The sequence below is a fragment of the Anopheles bellator genome, chromosome 2 (genome assembly GCF_943735745.2).
Source record: "Anopheles bellator chromosome 2, idAnoBellAS_SP24_06.2, whole genome shotgun sequence".
NCBI lineage: Eukaryota > Metazoa > Arthropoda > Insecta > Diptera > Culicidae > Anopheles > Anopheles bellator.
Genome location: NC_071286.1, coordinates 47,341,252 through 47,361,530, shown reverse-complemented (window position 1 = coordinate 47,361,530; position 20,279 = coordinate 47,341,252). Strand labels below are relative to the sequence as shown.

Genomic DNA, 20,279 nt, shown 5'->3' with positions numbered 1-20,279 from the left:
CTGCCGCCGAAGCCCGGCAATAAACCACGGGACGCTTCGTCCTACAGGCCAATCTGGTTTCTGGACACAATGCGTAGACTCTCTTAGTGGTTGATCTGCAACATGTTGACAGAGTCAACTGAGGGCTCCTCCGGTAGGAAGTTAGGCCTACAGGTGGAGTTGACGCTGTAGGCTGGCGGTCGATACCTCAAGCATGGCTACAGGCCAAAAACTTTAAAGGGCTGGCTACATGGGGAAGTTTACCGGCACCTAACCCAGTTACTCACTGGGCACTTTCAGTAGTACCTTCCAGGTGAGCCCCATCGCACCACTGTCCGACCTGTGAGGGCTGGGAGCCTAGGATTAACGGTTGGACCGTTGTATGACTAGAAATGACAAAAACCAAAACGTGTTTTCTACAAATATATGTTAATGCAACATAGGGATCGAGATTCTTCAAACCAAGGTTTGTATAGCTTGCAACAATCGACATTGTAGAAGTAAAATTATTAGCAATCATCTATTCTGCAGTTGTTTCCGTGCTTTAATCCCTGATTCTCCTTACCGAGGATACCACTTGTTTGCCGTGTCGCCGTGAAAGCCGACCAGAATCGAGCACGTGTCCAAGCCGTCTCGTCTAGCCCTACATTAATGACCAACCTGCCGAGGTATTGTTACAGAATCCGCAGCAAAACCCATTCTTCAGCTTTTGGACGGAACGCGACATCCCTGTACTTTCGCAACGTTTAGCTATCGTTTTTTATGGATGTCTCTAAAATTAACCATGGAGGTAGCAGTTCTCTCGCACTTTTTGCGCATACTTCAGCGCTCTGGCGGTGCTTCTAGATCTTCTCGGAGAATTCGTTCCCATATCAATTGGTAGTGTATGCCAGAGCGACAGTACCGAGCCAGTGTCGTCACAGGCGGGAGATCGCGGATCGAAAAATTCGGCAACCACCGAGCAGCTCAGTCATTTTGGCCAGTGAGTGATTCTTCGAGCATCGTCCGAAACGCACGCTGTATGTGATATACTTTGCGGTACATTGTCGTATCCCTGTTTCACCAAATTAGTGTTCACTTCTTAATTCAAATAGTATATCTCAGTTTCCAAAACCTTTTGCGAAATAGATGCGGATATATAAACTGAAGTGAAAAACAAGTGAGACAAGTGAGCGTACAAGAAAACACGATAACGAAAACGTTCCATCTTGATGCTGTGAAGAAAGTCTATTTATTGTGATTGTGTTTAGTCTGACTCACTGCAAATGCTTCTACTATATTTCTAAGAAGATATTTTTAGTTTATATTCATCATTCCTGAAATTTTTGTGCAAATATGGTTTATTAATTACACGCAGAATTCTCCAAGGATGATATTGTACATGGTTTTCGTAAAGTGCATCAGTAGCATTGTGTGGTTTTGTCCATAGTGATACTTGTCTTTTCGATAAAAAATGCAATGAAATATGCGTGAGAGATTGTTCTGGAAGAATAAAGCTACACGATCTATAGTACTAGTAGTTATTGTGAAAGTGAATGTAAAATATTTTCAAATTGTGCAATGTGTTAACTCTGTTTGCTTTGAGATATGAAATTAAAAATATGTTAATGTTTTTAAATTAATTGCAGTCATATGTAAGTGAATACAAGTGACACCGACGTAATCTGTGTAATAATGAAGCGATTTTCAGTGTGGGTCCTTTTGGGCCTTACACTACTTTCCCTTGGAACGTGTGGTAAGTATCATAAAAAAAAATTCACTCAATTTGGCTCAAATATGATGGAAGCATAGCTGGAAAAGTGGGCAACAGTGAAAATGAGCCGTTATATAACTTCATTATGCAACTTTAGCAACGATCAAATGAAGCAACGAACCTAGGGAATATGCGCGATCGTATCACGAACCAGCCAACGTTCTAAATGCTGTGACTGTTGACGGCGCTTGTAGAGGACACTCGGTGTCCAAGGCAAGAGGTTAGGAATTTATTTTTAACCTCATTCCGGACACGAGAGAACAACGTTCAGCTACGTATGGCTACTAATACACAGGCCAAAAACTGTGACAGGTTCTTCTTCACCTCTGCGTTGGCAGACAAATTTTTGCTGATGTACTTCTCTGAACTGAATGGTGGGTCCGACACATTAAATTTTACTACGCTAGCGTCAAAGTATCAAAGCGCCATGGGGGAGCTATTTAACGCTTTCGTTATTATGTGGAAAACTTCTGCTTTTCACATTCAGAAGATCGATCCTCATAACTTTACTGCGAAAAGGTAGTGAGAAGAATACCGAATACTTTTCCTTTGCGTATTTTGTTTTGTTCATTAGCAACACATATTTTAGCGGTCTTGTATGCGACCACCGTCCACGCACCGTTGGAGGGAATTTCAATTATCGGCTTACTCGCGTCATCAAACTTTTCCCACGCTGCCCTCCGACTAATCACTCGTGATGAGCGACGTTCGAAATGATATTTTTAGGAGACATCCGAAGTAACGGTTTTGTACAGAAAAGTCTTCTTGGACCATGAATATTTATTGAACGCCAGTTGAACGAATCCAAATAATCAGACACCAATTCTCGATTATGAGTAACACGCTTCTTCTCGATTTTAGGTAATGAAAAATCAGATAGCTTACAAATTTGAACAACTTTGAATATGAAGTAAGGTTGCGTGCATAAATATGAAGTGAGATTGGTTTAATTAATACTGTTTTAGAACCAGATAATTTGAAAACCCGGATAGGTTAATGTTCGTGACAGTACCCTTGTTAATTAACTAGTCTCTGATGATTATTGTTTGTTTGCTAATATTGTTTTAATGAAAATAGACGGCATTTGAGGTTATGTACCGCTGGACTGCGACCACTTTAAAATATTATATTTCCAACATTTACGTAAGAAAAGGAAACATCTTGTTATTTGGTAGGTTTGCGGTCAGTTGGTCGCATGGAGCACGAAAAAATAGCGTTTTCCGTATACGATAGCAAGTGAACAAACTCTACTTACACCGAAAACAAAACTTCACTGCATGTCTTCATAACGTCCAAAAGGCACGAACCAGGTCCACAAATCGTACTTTAATTGCTCTTTTCTATAATTAACCGTTCAGGAGTGTGAAAAATTGGTATTCTAGGATTCGAGCTTGATAGTAACCACCACGGCGCAGGGTATGGTTATGGCGCTTACAATCACATTCTTGGCACGAGAATTTCGACCCCCGAAGGCTCATTAGTGAGTTATTTGATCATTTTGACGCCCAAAGCCTTCTAGACCAAACATAAACGTGTCGCTGCACGTTTGAGTTTTGTTAGCTTTATTTTGGGTTGATATGCACAGTGATAAAAAGGCGTATGCCGCAACCCGTGATCAGGCTATTACCTAGGGTAAAGTGTGAGATAACCACCATGCGTCCCCATCATTGATTTTTATTTTCTACGCCTTGGACTGCCGACCGATATGCTTTCGGCTGTTGATGCAAACGGGAGATTCCACGATCTTGACATACATTTTCATGGTCCAGCCAGATTGTCGAGGGCAGACGATCGAGTTCTGTCAGGGTCACTATTTATATGTGAAGACAAATAAGATAATTTTAGCCGCGTTCGAAACCGTGAGGTTTTTCTTCTTTTTCGATGAAACAAGAAGACGAGCGAGAGAGAGAGAGAGAGAGAGAGAGAGAAAGAAAGAGAGAGAGAAAAAAAGAGATGAACATTGAAAGTAGTAACTTATACTTAAAAGAGAGTAAAACAGTTTGCAATAGTATAACGTATCCGTTATTAATTGCGGAGCCAGCGTACCAGGATTGATGATTTTCACACAGCCATGCGGTCTACTAAATATAGACTCTTTTGTTGGCTACCAATTGTATCTATATGGATTTTCCTTTTCTCTTAGGTTTTCTTGTGAAAGCTGAAACACCAAGCGAGTACGAATGCAGACCATACATCGAGAAGGCGATTCAGGATTTGAAATCTGAATCAGGTACCAGTCATCCCTGAGTTTAGATTGCAAATGATTTACGCACGTTTTTACAGCCGAGGTACCCACGGAGGATGCTAGCCAAGAAAGTCCGATCGACGTTACCAGTCAGGAGGAACAAGATAACACAGCTGCTGAGGAACTAAGTACCGAGGAAACGGACACTGCCGGGGACGATGCATCTGAAGAAATTACTCCCTCGGAAGAGGTGCAGGAACAGTTGTTTGCTGGCGAAGACGATGTCGACGCACCTGATTCCGAGACGCTAAGTGACGATACGGGCGAAGTCGAGCCAAACGCTAACTCTGAGGAAGAAGCAGTATTATCCGAGGAGCAGGACCAGGTTTTGGATACGAATGATGCGGATGATGCATCAGAAGAGAAGGATGCCGTAGCTTCCGACGAAAACGAGGAAGGCGCAGAGCCCGCAGTGGCTTCTGAAGAAACAGCAGATCAGGTATTGGACGCAGACGATGAAGACGACGATGAAGAAGAAGATAAAGAACAAAACCAGGATTCTGAGGATGATACTGCCTCAGAAGAATTTTCCCAGTCAGAAGCGCACACAGAAGACGAGAGTCAGGAGCAACCTAGTAGTTTCGAAGAACAGGTAATTTTAAATTTGGTTTTTCATTTGTCCTATTTTCATACATTCATCTGATCCGTCGCAAACGAGGCCTTAGGAAATTGCCTTCGTTATACGTGAAAATGCTTTTTGTCCCAGCGTTTACCACAAGAAACCTCACCCGCTTGTTGTTCCGTTACGTTGCTGTCTCAATCATTTCGTTATGATCCCCAATCGGCTTTCAAATCACCAGTATGAAACATGCAATCGATATACTAATTGAACGCATTTAACAGGACGACTCAAGTACAAATAATATTGACAACGTGGACAATGAAAGTAGCGAACGTGAAGATGAAGTTGCAACAGAAAGTGAAGAGGACAGTGAGAAGCAAGAGGACGATGTTGATGACGACCAGGCAATTGATGACTCAGATGATGATGACGGAGAGGATCAAGAAGATCTAGAAAGTAGTTTGAATGATGATTTAAGTGAAGAAACTGGTTCTGAAGAAAGTTACGACGATTATGAAGAGGACAATGATGAAAATGAAGCAAAAGAAGAACAAATGGCACAGAACCTAGAGGACTCAGAGGAGGATGTCGATGACACCGATTTGGTAAGGTTCGGTTAACCGATTTGAAACATGGCCAAAACTAAGATTACAACTTGTCGTTAGGAAGGAGTGGAGGCTCCTGATAGCGTGGACGAAGATAACATGACCGACAAATTAACCACTAGCGATGAGAATGAGATTCCCTCCAGTGGAGAGGAGGAACAAAGTGCTGACAGTGTGGAAACTGATGACGCTAACGCTGCTGATTTAACAGAGAAAGCCGAAGACGAAGATGAAGATGAAGAAGAAGAAGATGATGATGATGAAGATGTAGATGAAGAAGTTAACGCAACAAGCGGTGAGGTAGGATTTTTAATGTGGTTTTTACAACGGTGCTGGACACAGTGAGATGAAATATGGTTCGTTATAAGCCAAAAACATAGTTACAACATTTTTTTAATTTCCCATAGGAGCAACAAGACTCTGAAACTGGTGCTGACGATACTACAGATTCTGAGGAAACTGTAGTCGAGAGCGAGGAACAAGTCGTAGCCAGTGAGGAAGAAACCACCGAAGAAGACACCGAAGATGAAGTAGTCACGGAGGCATCGGAGGAAACATCGGAAGCGGCAACAGAAACAGTAGCCGAAGAGGATTTTGTAAGCACCGAAAATCTGGCTGAATCGGAAGAGGAATCCACGGAAAAGGATGAACTAAATGCTGAAGAGGCAGCTGTAGAGAAAGAACATGCCACAACTTTAGGAGAAGTAGAAGAAGCCGAAGCCGAAACCGATTCAGAAGAAACCGAAACTGACTCTAAGGAAGAGTCGTTCCCGGAGGAAGATCTTCTATTGGTAATGAAAATAATGCTTTATCTATTCCACAAGAATGAGCTGTTCAACAATGATCAATAACGATCGCTAGCAGATCTTGGTTATGAAAATGTTCGTGTACGTCCCCATAATTTTAAACATGTCTATCTATCTACGTGTCCCACTAGGAGTACGAAATTCCAACAAACCTTAGAGATACATCGCACGTCTACGAGTTGCTGAACATCGACGACGATGCATCAGACAGAGAGAAAGCGCTGCAAGAAACTGCGGAAGTTATTTTGCGTGATCTTAAGCGTATCTACGATAGTTCAATCAAGCCCCTAGAAACCCTGTACAAGTACCGCGACCTCAGCAACCGGCACTTTGGTGACCCGGAGATATTCTCGAAACCTCTTGTGTTATTCATGGGTCCGTGGAGCGGAGGCAAATCAACAATTTTAAACTATCTGACTCACAATGAATACACACCTAATTCCGTGCGAACAGGTTCGTATGAAGGAAGTGGAAAAATTAAATGATCCGTTTGTAACTAGGAAATCGGTCTTAGGTGCTGAACCATCCCCTGCGTACTTTAATATATTGATGCATGGTGACGAGCCGGAGGTATTGGATGGCACACAGTTGGCAGCTGATTGGACATTTTCGGGATTGCAAAAGTTCGGACAAGGCCTGCTAGACCGGCTCCGTGGTCAAAGGCTTCCCAATAAGTTGCTAGAACGGGTAAGACAGCTTTCATGTATCGTTGGCTAAAAGACAGAGTACGATTATGCACGCAGAGTAACAATATAATGTAGCCCCACGTATACATTGGCAAATAAGTGTATCATGGCATTTATCATGGATTTGCCAGAGCAGCTGTTACCCTGTCGAGCTAGATGCTGACATTTCGTGCATAACGCATCCGCTAGCCAGGCTACGACAAACCTGCTTAAAATAGACCCTACGCGAACACGTTGTAAAAGAGTGATCTATTTATATCACACGTTACCTCAGCGGCGACCGTAACTTTCACTGCCACCTAGAACTATTTGGGCACCCATTTCGTTGCAGTCTGGTACTTGACCTCGCGGTTGTGCTTGTGTTGCTTGCGAACCAGCCTCCAATCCATTGGGTACATCTTGTTTTACCGCCTTTTTGTAGGTTAATATTGTGGAAATCCCAGGAATTTTGGAAGTACGCAAACAGGTTTCCAAATATTTCCCATTCAATGATGCCTGCCAGTGGTTTATTGATCGAGCCGATATCATCTTTCTGGTGTATGATCCCTCGAAGCTGGATGTTGGACCGGAAACCGAAGCAATCCTCGATCAGCTCAAGGGACGAGAATATCAGGTAATATCATGTTGTCAATCAGTAAGAATGGGAATTAAGTAGAGCCATCACCATTTCACCCGTTACAGACACGAATCCTGCTTAACAAGGCCGATCAGGTGAAACCCGAGGAATTGTTACGAGTTCAGAGTGCGTTAATCTGGAATATCTCTCCGCTGATGTCGTCTGCGCAACCTCCTGTAATGTACACAGTATCTCTGTGGTCCAATCCTTTCGAAGTAGGTGCTCCTGTTCGTTTGTTGCAGGCGCAGGAACGATCGCTTCTGCTCGACTTGGGGCAGGCAATTGATAAGAGAATTGAAAACAAAATCGCGAGTGCGCGCCGGTTTGCGGTAGGATTTCCTATAATGTGTGAATTTTGTGCATCAAAAAACATTTATAATTGTTTGTGGATTATTTCAGGTTCGCGTACGCAATCACGCAAAAATGGTTGATTGCTATCTAACCACCTATTACAATCACAAGTCGCTGTTTGGCAACAAGAAACAAATTTCAGAAAAGATCATTGCCAGCCCCCAGGACTATCACATCTACGAAGGCTTATCAACGCTGACCAACATCTCTCGATACGATCTGCCAGATCCGGAAGTGTATCGTGATTTCTTCCACTTGAACCCACTGTACGATTTCAAAAAGCTATCGGAAACATGTACCTATTTCCGTGGCTGTCCCATCAATAAGCTTGACGTGGCCATTGCTTACGATCTACCCGAGCTCGTCGGCAAGTACAAGAAAATGTCTGAAGCGGCCCTAGCAAAACTGCACGTGCTCACATCAACGACCGATTTCGGAAAAGGGAAATCGAGTAGTTGAAGCTGAAGAGCACTATTCGTACGATCGAATACAAATGCATTCAGTGCGTAATGTTAAAGTAGTAGCGTAGATTATATATTTCCTTGCAATACTTTGTTTTGATTCGTTCCTCGTTTCTCGCTTTCTCAACCTTTTTGTTAGAAGCTAACGAAAAAGTGTAATGTTCACCCTTTTATTCTGATTCGTGAATGTTTTTGTTGGTATTACCGTGATGAACCGGGATGCCCATAACGAAAACAGTGTTTTCGATGTTCCGTTCGATTAAATATGTTTTCAATAACATTTCTGTTTAAATTATGTAATACCGAACGCAAGAGAAAAGCGCCAACGGACCAACCGTTATACAAAATTAAGTTTGCCAATGTGATAGTGAATACTCAGATCTAATGCAGACATTGGATACGGTTTTCATCGAATGAATCGGATGAGATTTCTGTTTATCGTGAATTATGAAATCAACAAAAATCAGTGTTCAAATAATCTGAGGATCCGTTCCAGACTGATTGATCCGGGTGAATGGAAGTAATAAGAACACATCTTAATACAGGCAGTTCGATCGCCATATCATAATCATGTTACGTGTTGCAATAAGAAAGAAAAACGTAACAAATGCAAAGAAGGCAAATAAAATGAATTACGAACGACATGATTTGTTTTTTCTATGCCGTGTTGTAATGATGACTATACAAAGTATATTCGTTGAAGCCCTACAGACTTAGGACAATGCGATTGTTTTTTTTCTTTTGTGTTATGGAGGCTTTGAGCCATACTGGCCTAACATTCGCCTCTTTCTAACTCTAATTTAAATTCTAACAGAGGGGCAGCATCGGGCTCTCAAAATTGTTCACTGGGTAATCACTGTTCCTCTTCACTTTTTCTATAATCACGGTCGAGCTCTGGAAGCGCAGGTCCGTCCCGAAACTCTGCGCAAATCTCACGCACCAACCGTGCCAATAACGGTGCGGCTTCGTTATAACAAGGGCAGGCTGACTTTCTTGGCCAGCCACTTCCACGTTGTCTTGCCTCCGGCAGTCGATCAAGCATTGAGTGACGCTTTATTCCTCAATTCCTATTATTTATAACTGATTCCTGCCTCCGCTTATCCTAGCACACTCCACGCTATTATCTAGCGGATCGCTTGATTGTCTATAAGACCTTTTAGGCTCCGTGCCGCCGAGCCGATCGGTTATGAGTTAAGTCGAGCAAACATTCCAAAGTGTTAACCAGATGCAGGATCAGCTGAAACATTACGTGGCTGGATTCGGACATAGGACATAAAGCTTACCATGAAAGAGAACATCCGCTGATGGCTACACAGCAGCAAAAGGTGATTTATTTAGCCTGCACTGGTTTCAACACAGTTGCGTGATATGCGTCGGGAGACAGAAATTTTTCTTTCATCGCCTGACATTGTTCCAATTTCGGCATCACTATTGCGATATATCCTTCATCAGTTTTCATTATCTCTGGCTCAGTAGTAATTCGATTATTCACTTCAATCAACTTCCCTTGCACACAGGAACGTACTTTGTAAACGACGTTATCTTCACATGTAATTAGCGCAAGAGTGGAATCGGCTTGTAACACCATTCCGCCGTTCTTCTTACGGCCAGAAACTTTGTTCTCACTTCTGTCTAACTTCCCTACTTCAAAACTAACGCTGCGAATTCCTTTCTGAAAGGCTACATGTTCTTTAGCTAGCCCTACCAAGCAAATCCTATTCGAATGGAATAATATTTGCTGAGGCTCCTCAGGTCTATTACTGGGTAAATGATAAAACTTGGTATAGAAACGATCAACTATGGTAGGATAATTTTCGACCAAATCACCCAAAATCGAGGGAACTTTAACACCGCAGATCATCTGCTCATTCTCTTCATACCAGAAATCTTCAACCAATTCTGCCATCACTCTTGCGATTGTTGTTTCATGAGTTGCTGAACACGATGCTGCTTTTCAAGCGCTTTTTCCCTGTTTAATTGTTGTCTAATTTTCCTCTCATTTCGCAAGCAAGCAACCATTCGCTGGTCAATACCGTTGCAGACACCAAGAAACTTGCCGAACGCGTTCTGAAAAATATTGGACGGTAAGAACTGCAATTAAAAGGCACTGAAGCAAGGCATACCTCAGAGTGGCACTTTTTAAGTTCCTCAATTATTTGGTTGCATTCTAAAGAATGTAGATGAGGTGAAAGATCTGTATGCATGGCTTGATGCCTAAAACACGCCCTGAACGTTCAATGTAACCATAATTAAATTGAGCCGAAAGTATTATACAACACAGCCAATGAAAACAACATGATTTACTTCCGATTAAGTTTGACAGCTCAGAATACTGTTGAGTAGAGATCCAACAAATGAAATGCGCAAACAGATAATTTTGAAAACGGCAGTACTAAAATGAAACCGCTCGTTAGCAGTTCGTGAAATTCGTTCGTTCGTTTGTTTCCGGCATCTTGTGTAAGTTGTTACCATATTCATTTATGTTAATATTTTTATTCTTCGCTTATCAATGCAGTTTCAATTGAAGCTCGGATTTTTATCCACGATACGTACATTAGCACATTGATCTCTTGGAATGAAACTTAAGCATTATTGTTCAAGTTATATTTATTTCGGTTTATTCTAAAGTTCAATGATTTTATCATATTGTATAATCTTATAAATATACAAATTAAAATTCCGTCATGTTATTTTCATGTTAGTACAAGAGGACAGTTCGGTTCGGAACATGCACTGTTTATAACTAGTGGTCGAAAGATTCAAACTGGTTTCAAAGTTCACACCCATTCGCATAAACGCTGGCATGACGAATTGACTGATGATGCTCTGCGATTCTTCTAACCACATAGCGATGTTTACAAATTGAAGGAATAATTTGCAGTTAGCAAGTGATTCTATTCGTGTAGCTTGTTGTCTTTGTAAGTTAATTTGTTAAAGTCGTTGCTGTTGTGATTGCGTCAGAAAGCCTCTTCTACATTTTACAACTGCGAGATGGTCGCCAACGAATGGGATAGTGAGTAATAGTTTATCTGCTCCTGCTTCACCATCTAGTTTGTACCTTGTTTTGCTTTTTTACAGGTATAAGAAAGCAGGCCCGACACTTGGAAAACGACATCGATTTGAAGCTGATTGCCTTCAATAAAGTTGGCGTTGGTGCTGCTAGTGGGACAACTGCTCCGGCAGGCACTTCCGATACGTCGCCACTGCTCGGTGATCATGTATTCGAAACGTTATCAATAGAAATAGAACAAATGCTGGACAAGTTATCGAACATTAATGAAAAAATGTCGGAAATTCCAAACAGCGGAACTGCCGTATTACACGTTCTGCAAAGGCACCGCGAGATACTGCATGTAAGTCCTAGAAGCCTTACGCGGAATAGATAATCGGAATGATTTAATATCTTATCTGCGTCTGTATTTCAGGGATACCGACAGGAGTATTTGAAAATTCAGGCCAATCATACGACTCGAATGGAAAGAGAAGAACTGTTGCGTGGTTCCGGATTGGGAAGCGCGGCCATAGGTTCTCCGTCAACATCCGGCCTTAGCCGTAGGGATATGTACCTTAAGGAAAATACACATCTTCACAACTCTAGCTCTCTGGTGAACGACCAGATCAGTATAGCGATGGAAACGAAGGAACATTTGTCTTCACAGCGACAGCATTTAAAAAGATTCCAAACGCGAATGCACGATATATCCAACAGATTTCCGCTCATATCAAGGTAAGTGATACCGCATCAAATTTACGCGAAAATCATTTTATTCATTTCTGTTATTTATGCTTTGAAAATATAGCTTAATTCAACGGATCAACATTCGGAAGCGAAGAGAATCCCTGATACTTGGAGCAGTGATCGCAGTTTGTACCATTTTACTATTATTGTACGCCTTTCATTGACTCCTAAAGCACGAAACGGAAAACAACTAATGGTGAGAGCGGAGAGAAATAACTTGCAAAGCATATTCAATGCGATTTTTATCTTAAAGATGGAACAAGTCCAAGAAAAGTAAAACCATTAACAATGAAATGTATAGAAAAATATTGGTAACCATAAATAAAAAAATTGTGATACACTATAATATGTTTACTGTGTTTTCCCCTTTCATGTATATTTAACGTTCGTATGTATAAATAAGTTGTTGAATTATTATTAACGAATGTACAACCTTGCGTGTATCGTGAATTAGATTGAGTTAGACGAAATCTTATGCATCTTATCTTTGTTCTACCACAACTTGGCAACAGCCCATGGGTCTGGTCCAAATGCTGCAACAACTGGTTTTTCTATTACTACCGGGGTATGCACGGGAACAGGGACGGGCTTAGGTACAGCAAAAGGTACAGGGGCTGGGACAGGATAGCCAACATGCTTGACGACTGGGACTGGAACAGGATGCGGAACGGCTACGGGGTAAGGACGATCTACTGGCACTGGGTAGGGCCTATCTACAGGGACGGCGTACGGTTTTGGAACAGCCACTGGATAAGGGCGATCCACCGCTACTGGTACATGAATCTGCCAAAGATAAGAAAGCGATGTTGGGTAGAAAAAAATCAGACGAAAAATGAAATTTGGAAATGGACAGTTGAACCAAAGTTTTAATATTAAAAGTTAAAATACAAATTAAAAGAAATTTTTATTTTAGATCTGGACAAGAATAATGAGAGATACCTACTTTCACTGGGACAGGATATGGTTTTTCCACAGGCACCGCGTACGGCGCGGGAATGGGAATTCCAACTTTCTTTGTGATTACAGTGTGTGTATGGGCATGAGCCCCAAGGTAAGGGCCGAAAGGATCAGGCAGTGCTTGGGCGGCGAATGCACCCGGTGCCAGGGGTTCTGCCGGCGGGAGCAGATGAGGTGCATGATGAGCAAAACCGTGTCCATAAACTGGGGAACCTGGCGTGTATGCTCCGAGACCGAAAATTCCTCGTTTCTCTTTTTTAGTTCCTAACGTCGTAGTTTGGTGTTCGCTCTGGTGTTTCGGATCCAAAAAGGATATGCTATCGACATCCGTGTTGCTCCCAGCATATACTAATGCCAACGGAAGAACCATCAATGCCTAAGGTGATTTGAAAGAAAAGCGACATTATATTCTACACGAAACTAGTTTTCATCGAAATTTGCTTGTAACAAAGCACTATTCCCGCTCTCGTTTGATATGAGCAAACTAATATGCCGATGCATCAGTTTAAAAATGATGACTAACTTGAAAAAATTAAAAGAACTACGTTGAATTTAAAGTAATGCGGACGGTTCTAGCCATTTTCAGCATTAATGATTTGTACAAGTTGTATGAATGATTATTTAGTTACGCAGTGCTGGTTTTCTCGTGTTCTACGAGTTCTTGTTCAGGAGTTTGAGCATGATTTTACTGATTTTACGAGGATTTAAAATAGTGCGATGAGTAATAAGCTCACTGGTAGAAATAACCTGCCAAAATTTAACCCAAAGAGCAAATGGAATTTGAAGTAAAATGTGAATCATTTGAGACAACCCATTCGTTGCAGTTCAAGAAATTATTAAATCACAATTCGTTGCAGATTTGGAACTATTTTTAGACCGAGTACATCAAAATGCTTTATCACGTACCAAAACTTTCATTTCCAGGTTTGTTTGATCCGCTTGTGGAATTGTGTCACTGCCTTCGAATAACAATCGTTCAGTTTTGTAGTTATGAAACGTTGCTTAAGCGGAATTCACTTTCTTCCGTGTAGCCAGCGAAACCACGTTTTAGAACTGACGCTGATTACAACAGAAAACTTTAAGCACGTGATGATTCAGTTCGTATCCTGTCCGGTCTGCTGTTTCTGTTACAAATGACCAAGACCTGTTCACGTTTCGCGGTCGATAATCGTGTCCAAACTTTGGATGTGCTTTTGGCAATCGGCTTGACGAAAACACTTTGTAATTTTTTATCAAAGTAGCTTATGACACTAGTACAGGAAACGTTGCTTTTTCAACTATGCACAAAGTAGTGACATGAACAGTGCAGCTGAAAACAGATCTCGAGAGCACTTTATATCAATTTTTATCGCGGTTTCCTTCGTAAAACACACTTCTTCTAGCAGTACACCTTTAATTTTGAACGTTCGACCGTTAAGTGAGTGTTTTCCATCGATTGCTTGAAATCTTATAGAGATGGTACCTCCCTCCAGGCGTAGTACATTTGGACACTATTTGCGTTTCGACAGTCAAGCGGTGTAGTAATTTGCTTCGGAATGTGCCTGTATTGATGAACGTGATCATAGGTGGGGCATCTTTCGAGGAATGGGACTTTTTGGCGACAATAACATTGTTTAAATGCTTGTGACATATTTTTTCCTGCTGCCATTGCCTTCGAGGGCAAGGCGAAAATCGTGAGTGTAACGGTACCTGGCAGAGTATACAGGTGAGAAGGGAACTGATTAGCAGCGCTTCCCGGGGGTATCAAACTGGCCGTAATAGATCGCCACCCCGGAACGCCCATGAGGGCGTCTGAGCCGGGTGGTATGTTAATTATTCCGAGTTGTCCGAAATTGAACGCAACTCTATCTATCAGTCGCTTCCAACGGACAGTTGAATTGCATCAGGTGAAATTGCGTGCGTTTCGTCCAATTCATGGATAGTGCGAAACTATCGTGTATTCCAATTACTGGTTGGTAATGATTGAGCAACGTGTACAACATTATATTTGGACTTGGCAAGAAAGCTCCCATCGTGCCTTTATTGTTCAATCGTTAATGGCGGATGTTTCGTACACTTGACCTGTTTCTATTGCAATGATTTTGCTTTCGATGTCCATTGTACCGGATATTGCGTTACTGTTTGGTAGTGCTGGCTGCCAATGTCATGATATTGATCTCGTTAGAATAAGTCTTTTTTTAATCTTCGGACGTTTTGTTTATTCATTTTTTTAAATTCAAACGAGGGAAGCTTAACCAAAAAAAGTTTACTTTTTGCTTGTTGTTTATTACACTGTCTCGTTGTTGTTTGAGTTTGTTCGTTTTACTGCTTTACCATAGATGCGATAATGTGTATACGGTTATTAGACATTTATACTTCTTTTTCGTTAAATGTTCGCATAACTGTGAAATGTGGCTAACGAGTCTTAAACTCTCGCTTCTTACTATTTATTTCTGCACCATCTTAGGTTATACCAAGAGCATTTACAATTTTGTTACGTGGGAAATATCATTTGTTACTGACACCACCTTAAAGCGTCTTCGATGACTGAAACCACGTGACGTCATGAATAATATCAGTGTTTTGCATTTTATGTACCGGATGCTTTAGGCATACCACGGTCAAAGTCGTGGTTTTTGTACATAAGACAGCGTGTTCCTAGAAATTCCTAGAAAGCGGTTCGTATTATTTAATGAGTTTGAGTAACTATCACGTAGTGGAGCATTTGATGTTGTTTGCTGGGAAATTAAGTTTTCTATAGTATCTCCAATAATCTTTAGTTGAATATCCCTCCAGTAGTACTACGAATAAATGCAACAATGTTATAAATTAGTAAAGCAAACTTGTTTAATGTATTTAATGAAATAGATACTAGACTCATCTACTATAAACAAAAGGGGAAAAATAAGTTTGCTAGTTTGGGCAGTTTCGCAGAACAGTGAATAATAGAAGTACATTATTATTTTTATACTCGTCGTTTAGGTTGGTACAGATTTTCTAACACGATACTCGTCAAACAAGCACTTATATTATTAGAAGATTAAGAAGATACTCTTTTTTCATTAAGGAGGCATTTTCTCCTCATTTAACGTCATCATTTTGCATCAACTAAAGAACTCAGCGGGAAGTCTTTTGTTCAGAAGGGGATTACATTGATATACACATATAAAGAGTTGGCGAACACTAATTAAACAGTATATTTTTGACTAGGGCATGCACATCAACCCACGGAACACTATGTACCACATAGCACAAAAAGAATGTAAGGGGAAAAAAATGATTGATTTTAATTTATTGGCTTGCCGTACTTTTCCACCTACCATTCTGATGTGTGGTCATATTTCTCGGACACTGAATCATTGTGGTAAGAAACAAAAACCAATAAAAATATCTTTCACAATAAAAATATCTTTAATTTAAAAATAAAAAATGCGAAATGTCAATGGAATGTGTCATTAATATATTTTTCATTCATGAACTGGATCCCTAACATTGCGTGGTTCAACATTCATCTGTTCCAACAACACTTAATAATTGAATTTTGCGGGATGTTTTATATTTTAAACCGGTGGTTTTTATAATCCATCGAATGCGGTAGTTGACAAAAAATGACCTTTTTTCGTCACTTTAAGATGAGAATAAAACGTTTCATAGAAAAGTAGTAAGAAAGGAAATAGGAAGTGCATGCCATAGACATCCGTTAAATTAAACAGTTGTGATGTTGTAATCGTCTACAGGTACACTGTGAAAGCCCTGCACTCAATGGTTTGAAAATCAAGTGCTTATCGAACGTGCGATTATGATGACAACGCGTGAGACACACCTGGCCCGGTGCGATATCTGCAGAAGGTGAACGGAATGCATAAAATGCGCGCCTAGAAATACTAAGCAGCTACCAAGTTGTCAAAGCTATTCGTTAGGCCATGCCGCTACTATAAGAAAGCTAAGGAGACTTTCACTGCCCAAAGGGTAGACGGATTACCGGTCGTCGGGTGGAGGAAGATTCGTGTGGATCAAAGTGATTTGTTTCGTAGTGATTAATTGTGAAACAACTACAGGCGTTTGGTGTGCGTTCATAATTTTCAACCAAAATGTATTAGGTAATTCATAATTCATTCATTATGTTACGGGCTAGCATTGATATTTCTGCCAATTTCACTTTGACATCAGGTAATGAGTAATGGAAAGGTCCGATGTAACATTAATTTGTAAACCAAATATCATAATTCAACATGTCATCGTTGAATATGTAACGAAGGAGATTGTAAACTTCTTTTACTGTAAACAATCGAAACGCTGACCGCTGCATCAACAATTTTGTACAACTTATGCTAACTTAACTAACTAAAAAGTCGTAGTAATCTTGCAAATAGTTTAGTTTCAACGGTTTGCAATCTATTCGCTTTTAACCAGTACTAGTCAAAAACTTGATGAGTTACACCAATTTTATTTGTATACTATTTGCTATACTACAAATTTTATTTGTATACGGGCATAACCCTATTAAGAAGCAACTTAAATTTTCGCAATCAAGTAAAGCCTCTGTCAGGCATCGAAATCACGTTTTCCGCATAAAATTCGATTAATAGATGCAGCGCAGACGGATGATCTATGGACGAGCCAATCAACCAAATGATAACTTAAAAACCTTTAAAAAAGCTGGATACTCAAAAGATTCATATTTGTGTACTACGAGAATCTATCAAAAATAATCTAGTGTGTCTTCGGAACGGACCTAGTAGTTTTGTGATCAACATCAACTGTAGGGTACATGGCTTGATTGTTTCGATAACTACTCAAAGTGCTGGTGGTTAATTGGAGCGCAAAACTACCAGTACCGGTACATGGTAAAAACATTTGAACACTGTTTGGCTACCTTTTTAAATATTTTTGACATAGCATCTCATTGCTGAGTTTCTACGAAATTTGCCAAGAACTAAGGGGCAAAAAGCATATTTGATGGACATGACAGTTTTAAATTAGTACGTTACGTTAATTAAGCTACGTTATGAAAGGGTTATTTTTGCTTGGTAGCAAGAAGCTCACTTGTGGTACACTGGAAAGTGCGATAAGTGTTACTGAATTTTGTGCAACATATTTTGAATAACTATCTAAACGACTCCAGTGCGGTCAAACCATGTTCCCGACAATTATGTCGGCAATGGCAATGGTTTCTCCTGATCATCTGATACTTTATAGGTTTCTGTGAGATCTGAGATCATTGAAACACGCATGCTATTCAAGAAAAAACCAACCATACAATCTACTCCGTACGCGGGACTCCGGGGTCTAGAAAAATTAGACCTCACCATTCCAGTGGAGCACTCGAACCGTCCGGCCTCCTAGTGGAGACTTGCGTGACACAACACCCCACGTCAATAGAGTAGAAATGTCTTTAGGTGCAATTGCTTGGCCTTAGGTGCGCTTGCTTCCTTGGTATAGGGCGTTGTGCCTTACAAGGGTTTGGCGATGGTGCACAGATATGGTACGTAAAGCCGGTAGTCTCACTGCGATACGTTTCAGCCGGTCAGATAGGGCAACCATTCCTTTACCTCCCAGCGAACAGCGAAACTCGTGTGGACAGCTGCCGGAGTCGTCTAGACAGAGGATAGTGCTGGGATGCTCAAAAATGGGCTAGCCAGCGGATGACGAAATACACTTAATTGGAGCGGTTATGACACGGACTGCTCCGAATAAGATTCAGGGGAACCGTAGCCACCTTCTTCAATGAAATGTCTAACAGGGAGTAAGGGAGCAACGCGCCGGATTCGACACAGATCTTAGTCCACTGGAGATGGAACGTTATTTCCGCGTGTAAGGTGCATGTTGAATTCGCTATAAAAATACCCAGACGTGACAGATTCGTCAGTAGATCAGTAGCACAGTCGGTGAAGTTTAGAGGGTCCGAACCAGAGCTAGCAGTGATTGATTCCGGGAGTCATGAAGACCACGATAGTAATTATTTTTGAAACCCTTGTACAAAGTGTGTACTTACTGAAGCGGTGTTGCCGTGTTGTGTTTCACGTTGTCTGTTTCTAGGTGTTCTATGCTCTCTTATTCGTGGCCATTGCTAGAGTCCATGGTGCGGCACAGCAGGAAGGTAAAGAACATCAGAAAAGAGCACTTGGGCATGGATATGGTCTCGGCCTGGAGTTGGGCGCATCCTTTGGAGCTGCGGCTCCATTAGGAGCACCATATGGAACCCCGATAGGCCCTATTCTAGGGGGACCAATTGGAATTCCTTCTGGATTTGGAGGTGTCCCTCTGCCGGCTCTTCCAGCTCTTCCAGCGCTTCCAGCTCTTCCAGCGCTTCCAGCTCTTCCAGCGCTTCCAGCTCCTGGCCCTGTTCCGCTTCCGTTTCTTCCTGCTCCTGGCCCTGTGATTGCCGCTGCTCCTCCACCCATTGCCCTGCCACCTACTATCACAAGGAATATTTTGACAACAGTACACCAGCCTGTGCCTATAGACCGTCCCGTGCCTTATCCTGTGCATGTGCACGTACCGGTCGATCGGCCAGTCCCTGTACCACATCCGGTAGCTGTTCCCGTCCGTGTTCCACATCCAGTTCCAGTTCCGGTACCTCAACCATACCCAGTTACTGTTACGAGGTAGCAAAAATTCTGTCACTTGATTTGTGAACTCTGTTGAATGTAATTCTTACACATATATTTTTTTTGCTTTGAAGAACGGTCGGTGTCCCTGTACCACAGCCGTACCCGGTCCCTCAGCCTGTCCCGGTGCCACACCCTGTTCCAGTGCCGCAGCCCGTTGCAGTTCCCCAGCCGGTTCCAGTCCCGCATCCTGTGGTAGTACCAGCACCAGTGCCGGCCTACGGGTATGGGTTCTTGCCATCTTACGGTAAAGTGTATGGCGGAGGCATAACGCTCCAAAAAGTATACACAGGACATCACCACGGACTTGGTTTGCTGGGACTAAAGAAATATCTCGGTTAAAATTCGATACGAGATGTGTTAGTGTAATCGAGCGTGAAGATAGGCGACACACAATCGAGTGTTATTTTAGTCATCATATTCCGGTGTTACTATTGTAAAAGAAGGAGCACTATGATTTAATTGCCATGGGACGACAACGCCATACTTCGAGAAACCTTATATTAAATACTACCTTGTACAAGAAGTTGCCGGAATTCATTTATAAAACGATGTACGATATTGTTCAAAGTCGATATCGTCTCCTTCAAACTACCTGGGGACTACCCGTGGACTGCAACGCTTCGATCTTCGATTTTTCCATTATCTATGGGCTTTTTTATTAAATCAAACAGGAAGATGTCCCAGGAAGCCAAATCAGGCGATTTCGGTGTTTGTTGGACGGTACATTGTGCATTGTGCGTCGGTGGGGACTCGTGGTGCAAGATCCACGAGTTGTTCGCCCACAAGTCCTTGCGGTTGTGACGCATTGATTCACGCAAACGCCTAAAAAGACCCAAATAGTGCTCCATGTTGACGGTGTCGGCAAGAATTCACTGCATCACGTCCTGGTAATTCATTACAAACATGTGAGCAATGTCTTCTTTTTC

At 41.6% G+C, this 20,279-nt stretch overlaps 6 protein-coding genes across 10 annotated transcripts; 3 read left to right on the top strand and 3 right to left on the bottom strand.

Annotated features, from left to right (window-relative positions):
* Positions 1–943: 943 nt before the first annotated feature.
* On the top strand, positions 944–8,698 carry LOC131211985 (sarcalumenin). 5 transcript variants are annotated; one of them, XM_058205691.1, is made up of 12 exons: positions 944–961; positions 1,608–1,714; positions 3,876–3,962; positions 4,016–4,569; positions 4,821–5,144; positions 5,205–5,444; positions 5,552–5,935; positions 6,082–6,403; positions 6,465–6,637; positions 7,058–7,249; positions 7,318–7,581; positions 7,652–8,698. In XM_058205691.1, the coding sequence occupies exons 2-12, from the start codon at positions 1,654–1,656 to the stop codon at positions 8,060–8,062; spliced, it is 3,012 nt and encodes a 1,003-aa protein (XP_058061674.1). In that variant the 5' UTR covers positions 944–961; positions 1,608–1,653; the 3' UTR covers positions 8,063–8,698. The 5 variants fall into 5 exon arrangements, with proteins under 5 accessions (XP_058061674.1, XP_058061671.1, XP_058061675.1 ...); XM_058205688.1 differs by having other exon boundaries at positions 955–998; XM_058205689.1 differs by lacking the exon at positions 944–961 and adding an exon at positions 983–1,017.
* A 669-nt stretch (positions 8,699–9,367) lies between these two features.
* LOC131209657 (protein Abitram) lies at positions 9,368–9,970 on the bottom strand. The gene has a single exon (XM_058202771.1). The coding sequence runs from the start codon at positions 9,968–9,970 to the stop codon at positions 9,395–9,397; it is 576 nt and encodes a 191-aa protein (XP_058058754.1). The 3' UTR covers positions 9,368–9,394.
* Positions 9,970–10,368, bottom strand: LOC131209658 (COX assembly mitochondrial protein 2 homolog). The gene is made up of 2 exons (XM_058202772.1): positions 10,188–10,368; positions 9,970–10,131 (listed from the first exon to the last, which is right to left on the bottom strand). Exons 1-2 carry the CDS (start codon positions 10,266–10,268, stop codon positions 9,970–9,972), a joined length of 243 nt encoding a protein of 80 aa, XP_058058755.1. The 5' UTR covers positions 10,269–10,368.
* A 544-nt stretch (positions 10,369–10,912) lies between these two features.
* Positions 10,913–12,133, top strand: LOC131210393 (Golgi SNAP receptor complex member 1). The gene is made up of 4 exons (XM_058203634.1): positions 10,913–11,077; positions 11,143–11,417; positions 11,490–11,791; positions 11,865–12,133. The coding sequence occupies exons 1-4, from the start codon at positions 11,056–11,058 to the stop codon at positions 11,965–11,967; spliced, it is 702 nt and encodes a 233-aa protein (XP_058059617.1). The 5' UTR covers positions 10,913–11,055; the 3' UTR covers positions 11,968–12,133.
* A 162-nt stretch (positions 12,134–12,295) lies between these two features.
* On the bottom strand, positions 12,296–13,678 carry LOC131211352 (tetra-peptide repeat homeobox protein 1-like). The gene is made up of 3 exons (XM_058204782.1): positions 13,667–13,678; positions 12,747–13,136; positions 12,296–12,586 (listed from the first exon to the last, which is right to left on the bottom strand). Exons 1-3 carry the CDS (start codon positions 13,676–13,678, stop codon positions 12,296–12,298), a joined length of 693 nt encoding a protein of 230 aa, XP_058060765.1.
* A 5,001-nt stretch (positions 13,679–18,679) lies between these two features.
* On the top strand, positions 18,680–19,692 carry LOC131207624 (uncharacterized). Its single transcript, XM_058200246.1, has 3 exons — positions 18,680–18,694; positions 18,779–19,347; positions 19,425–19,692. Exons 1-3 carry the CDS (start codon positions 18,680–18,682, stop codon positions 19,690–19,692), a joined length of 852 nt encoding a protein of 283 aa, XP_058056229.1.
* Positions 19,693–20,279: the final 587 nt, after the last annotated feature.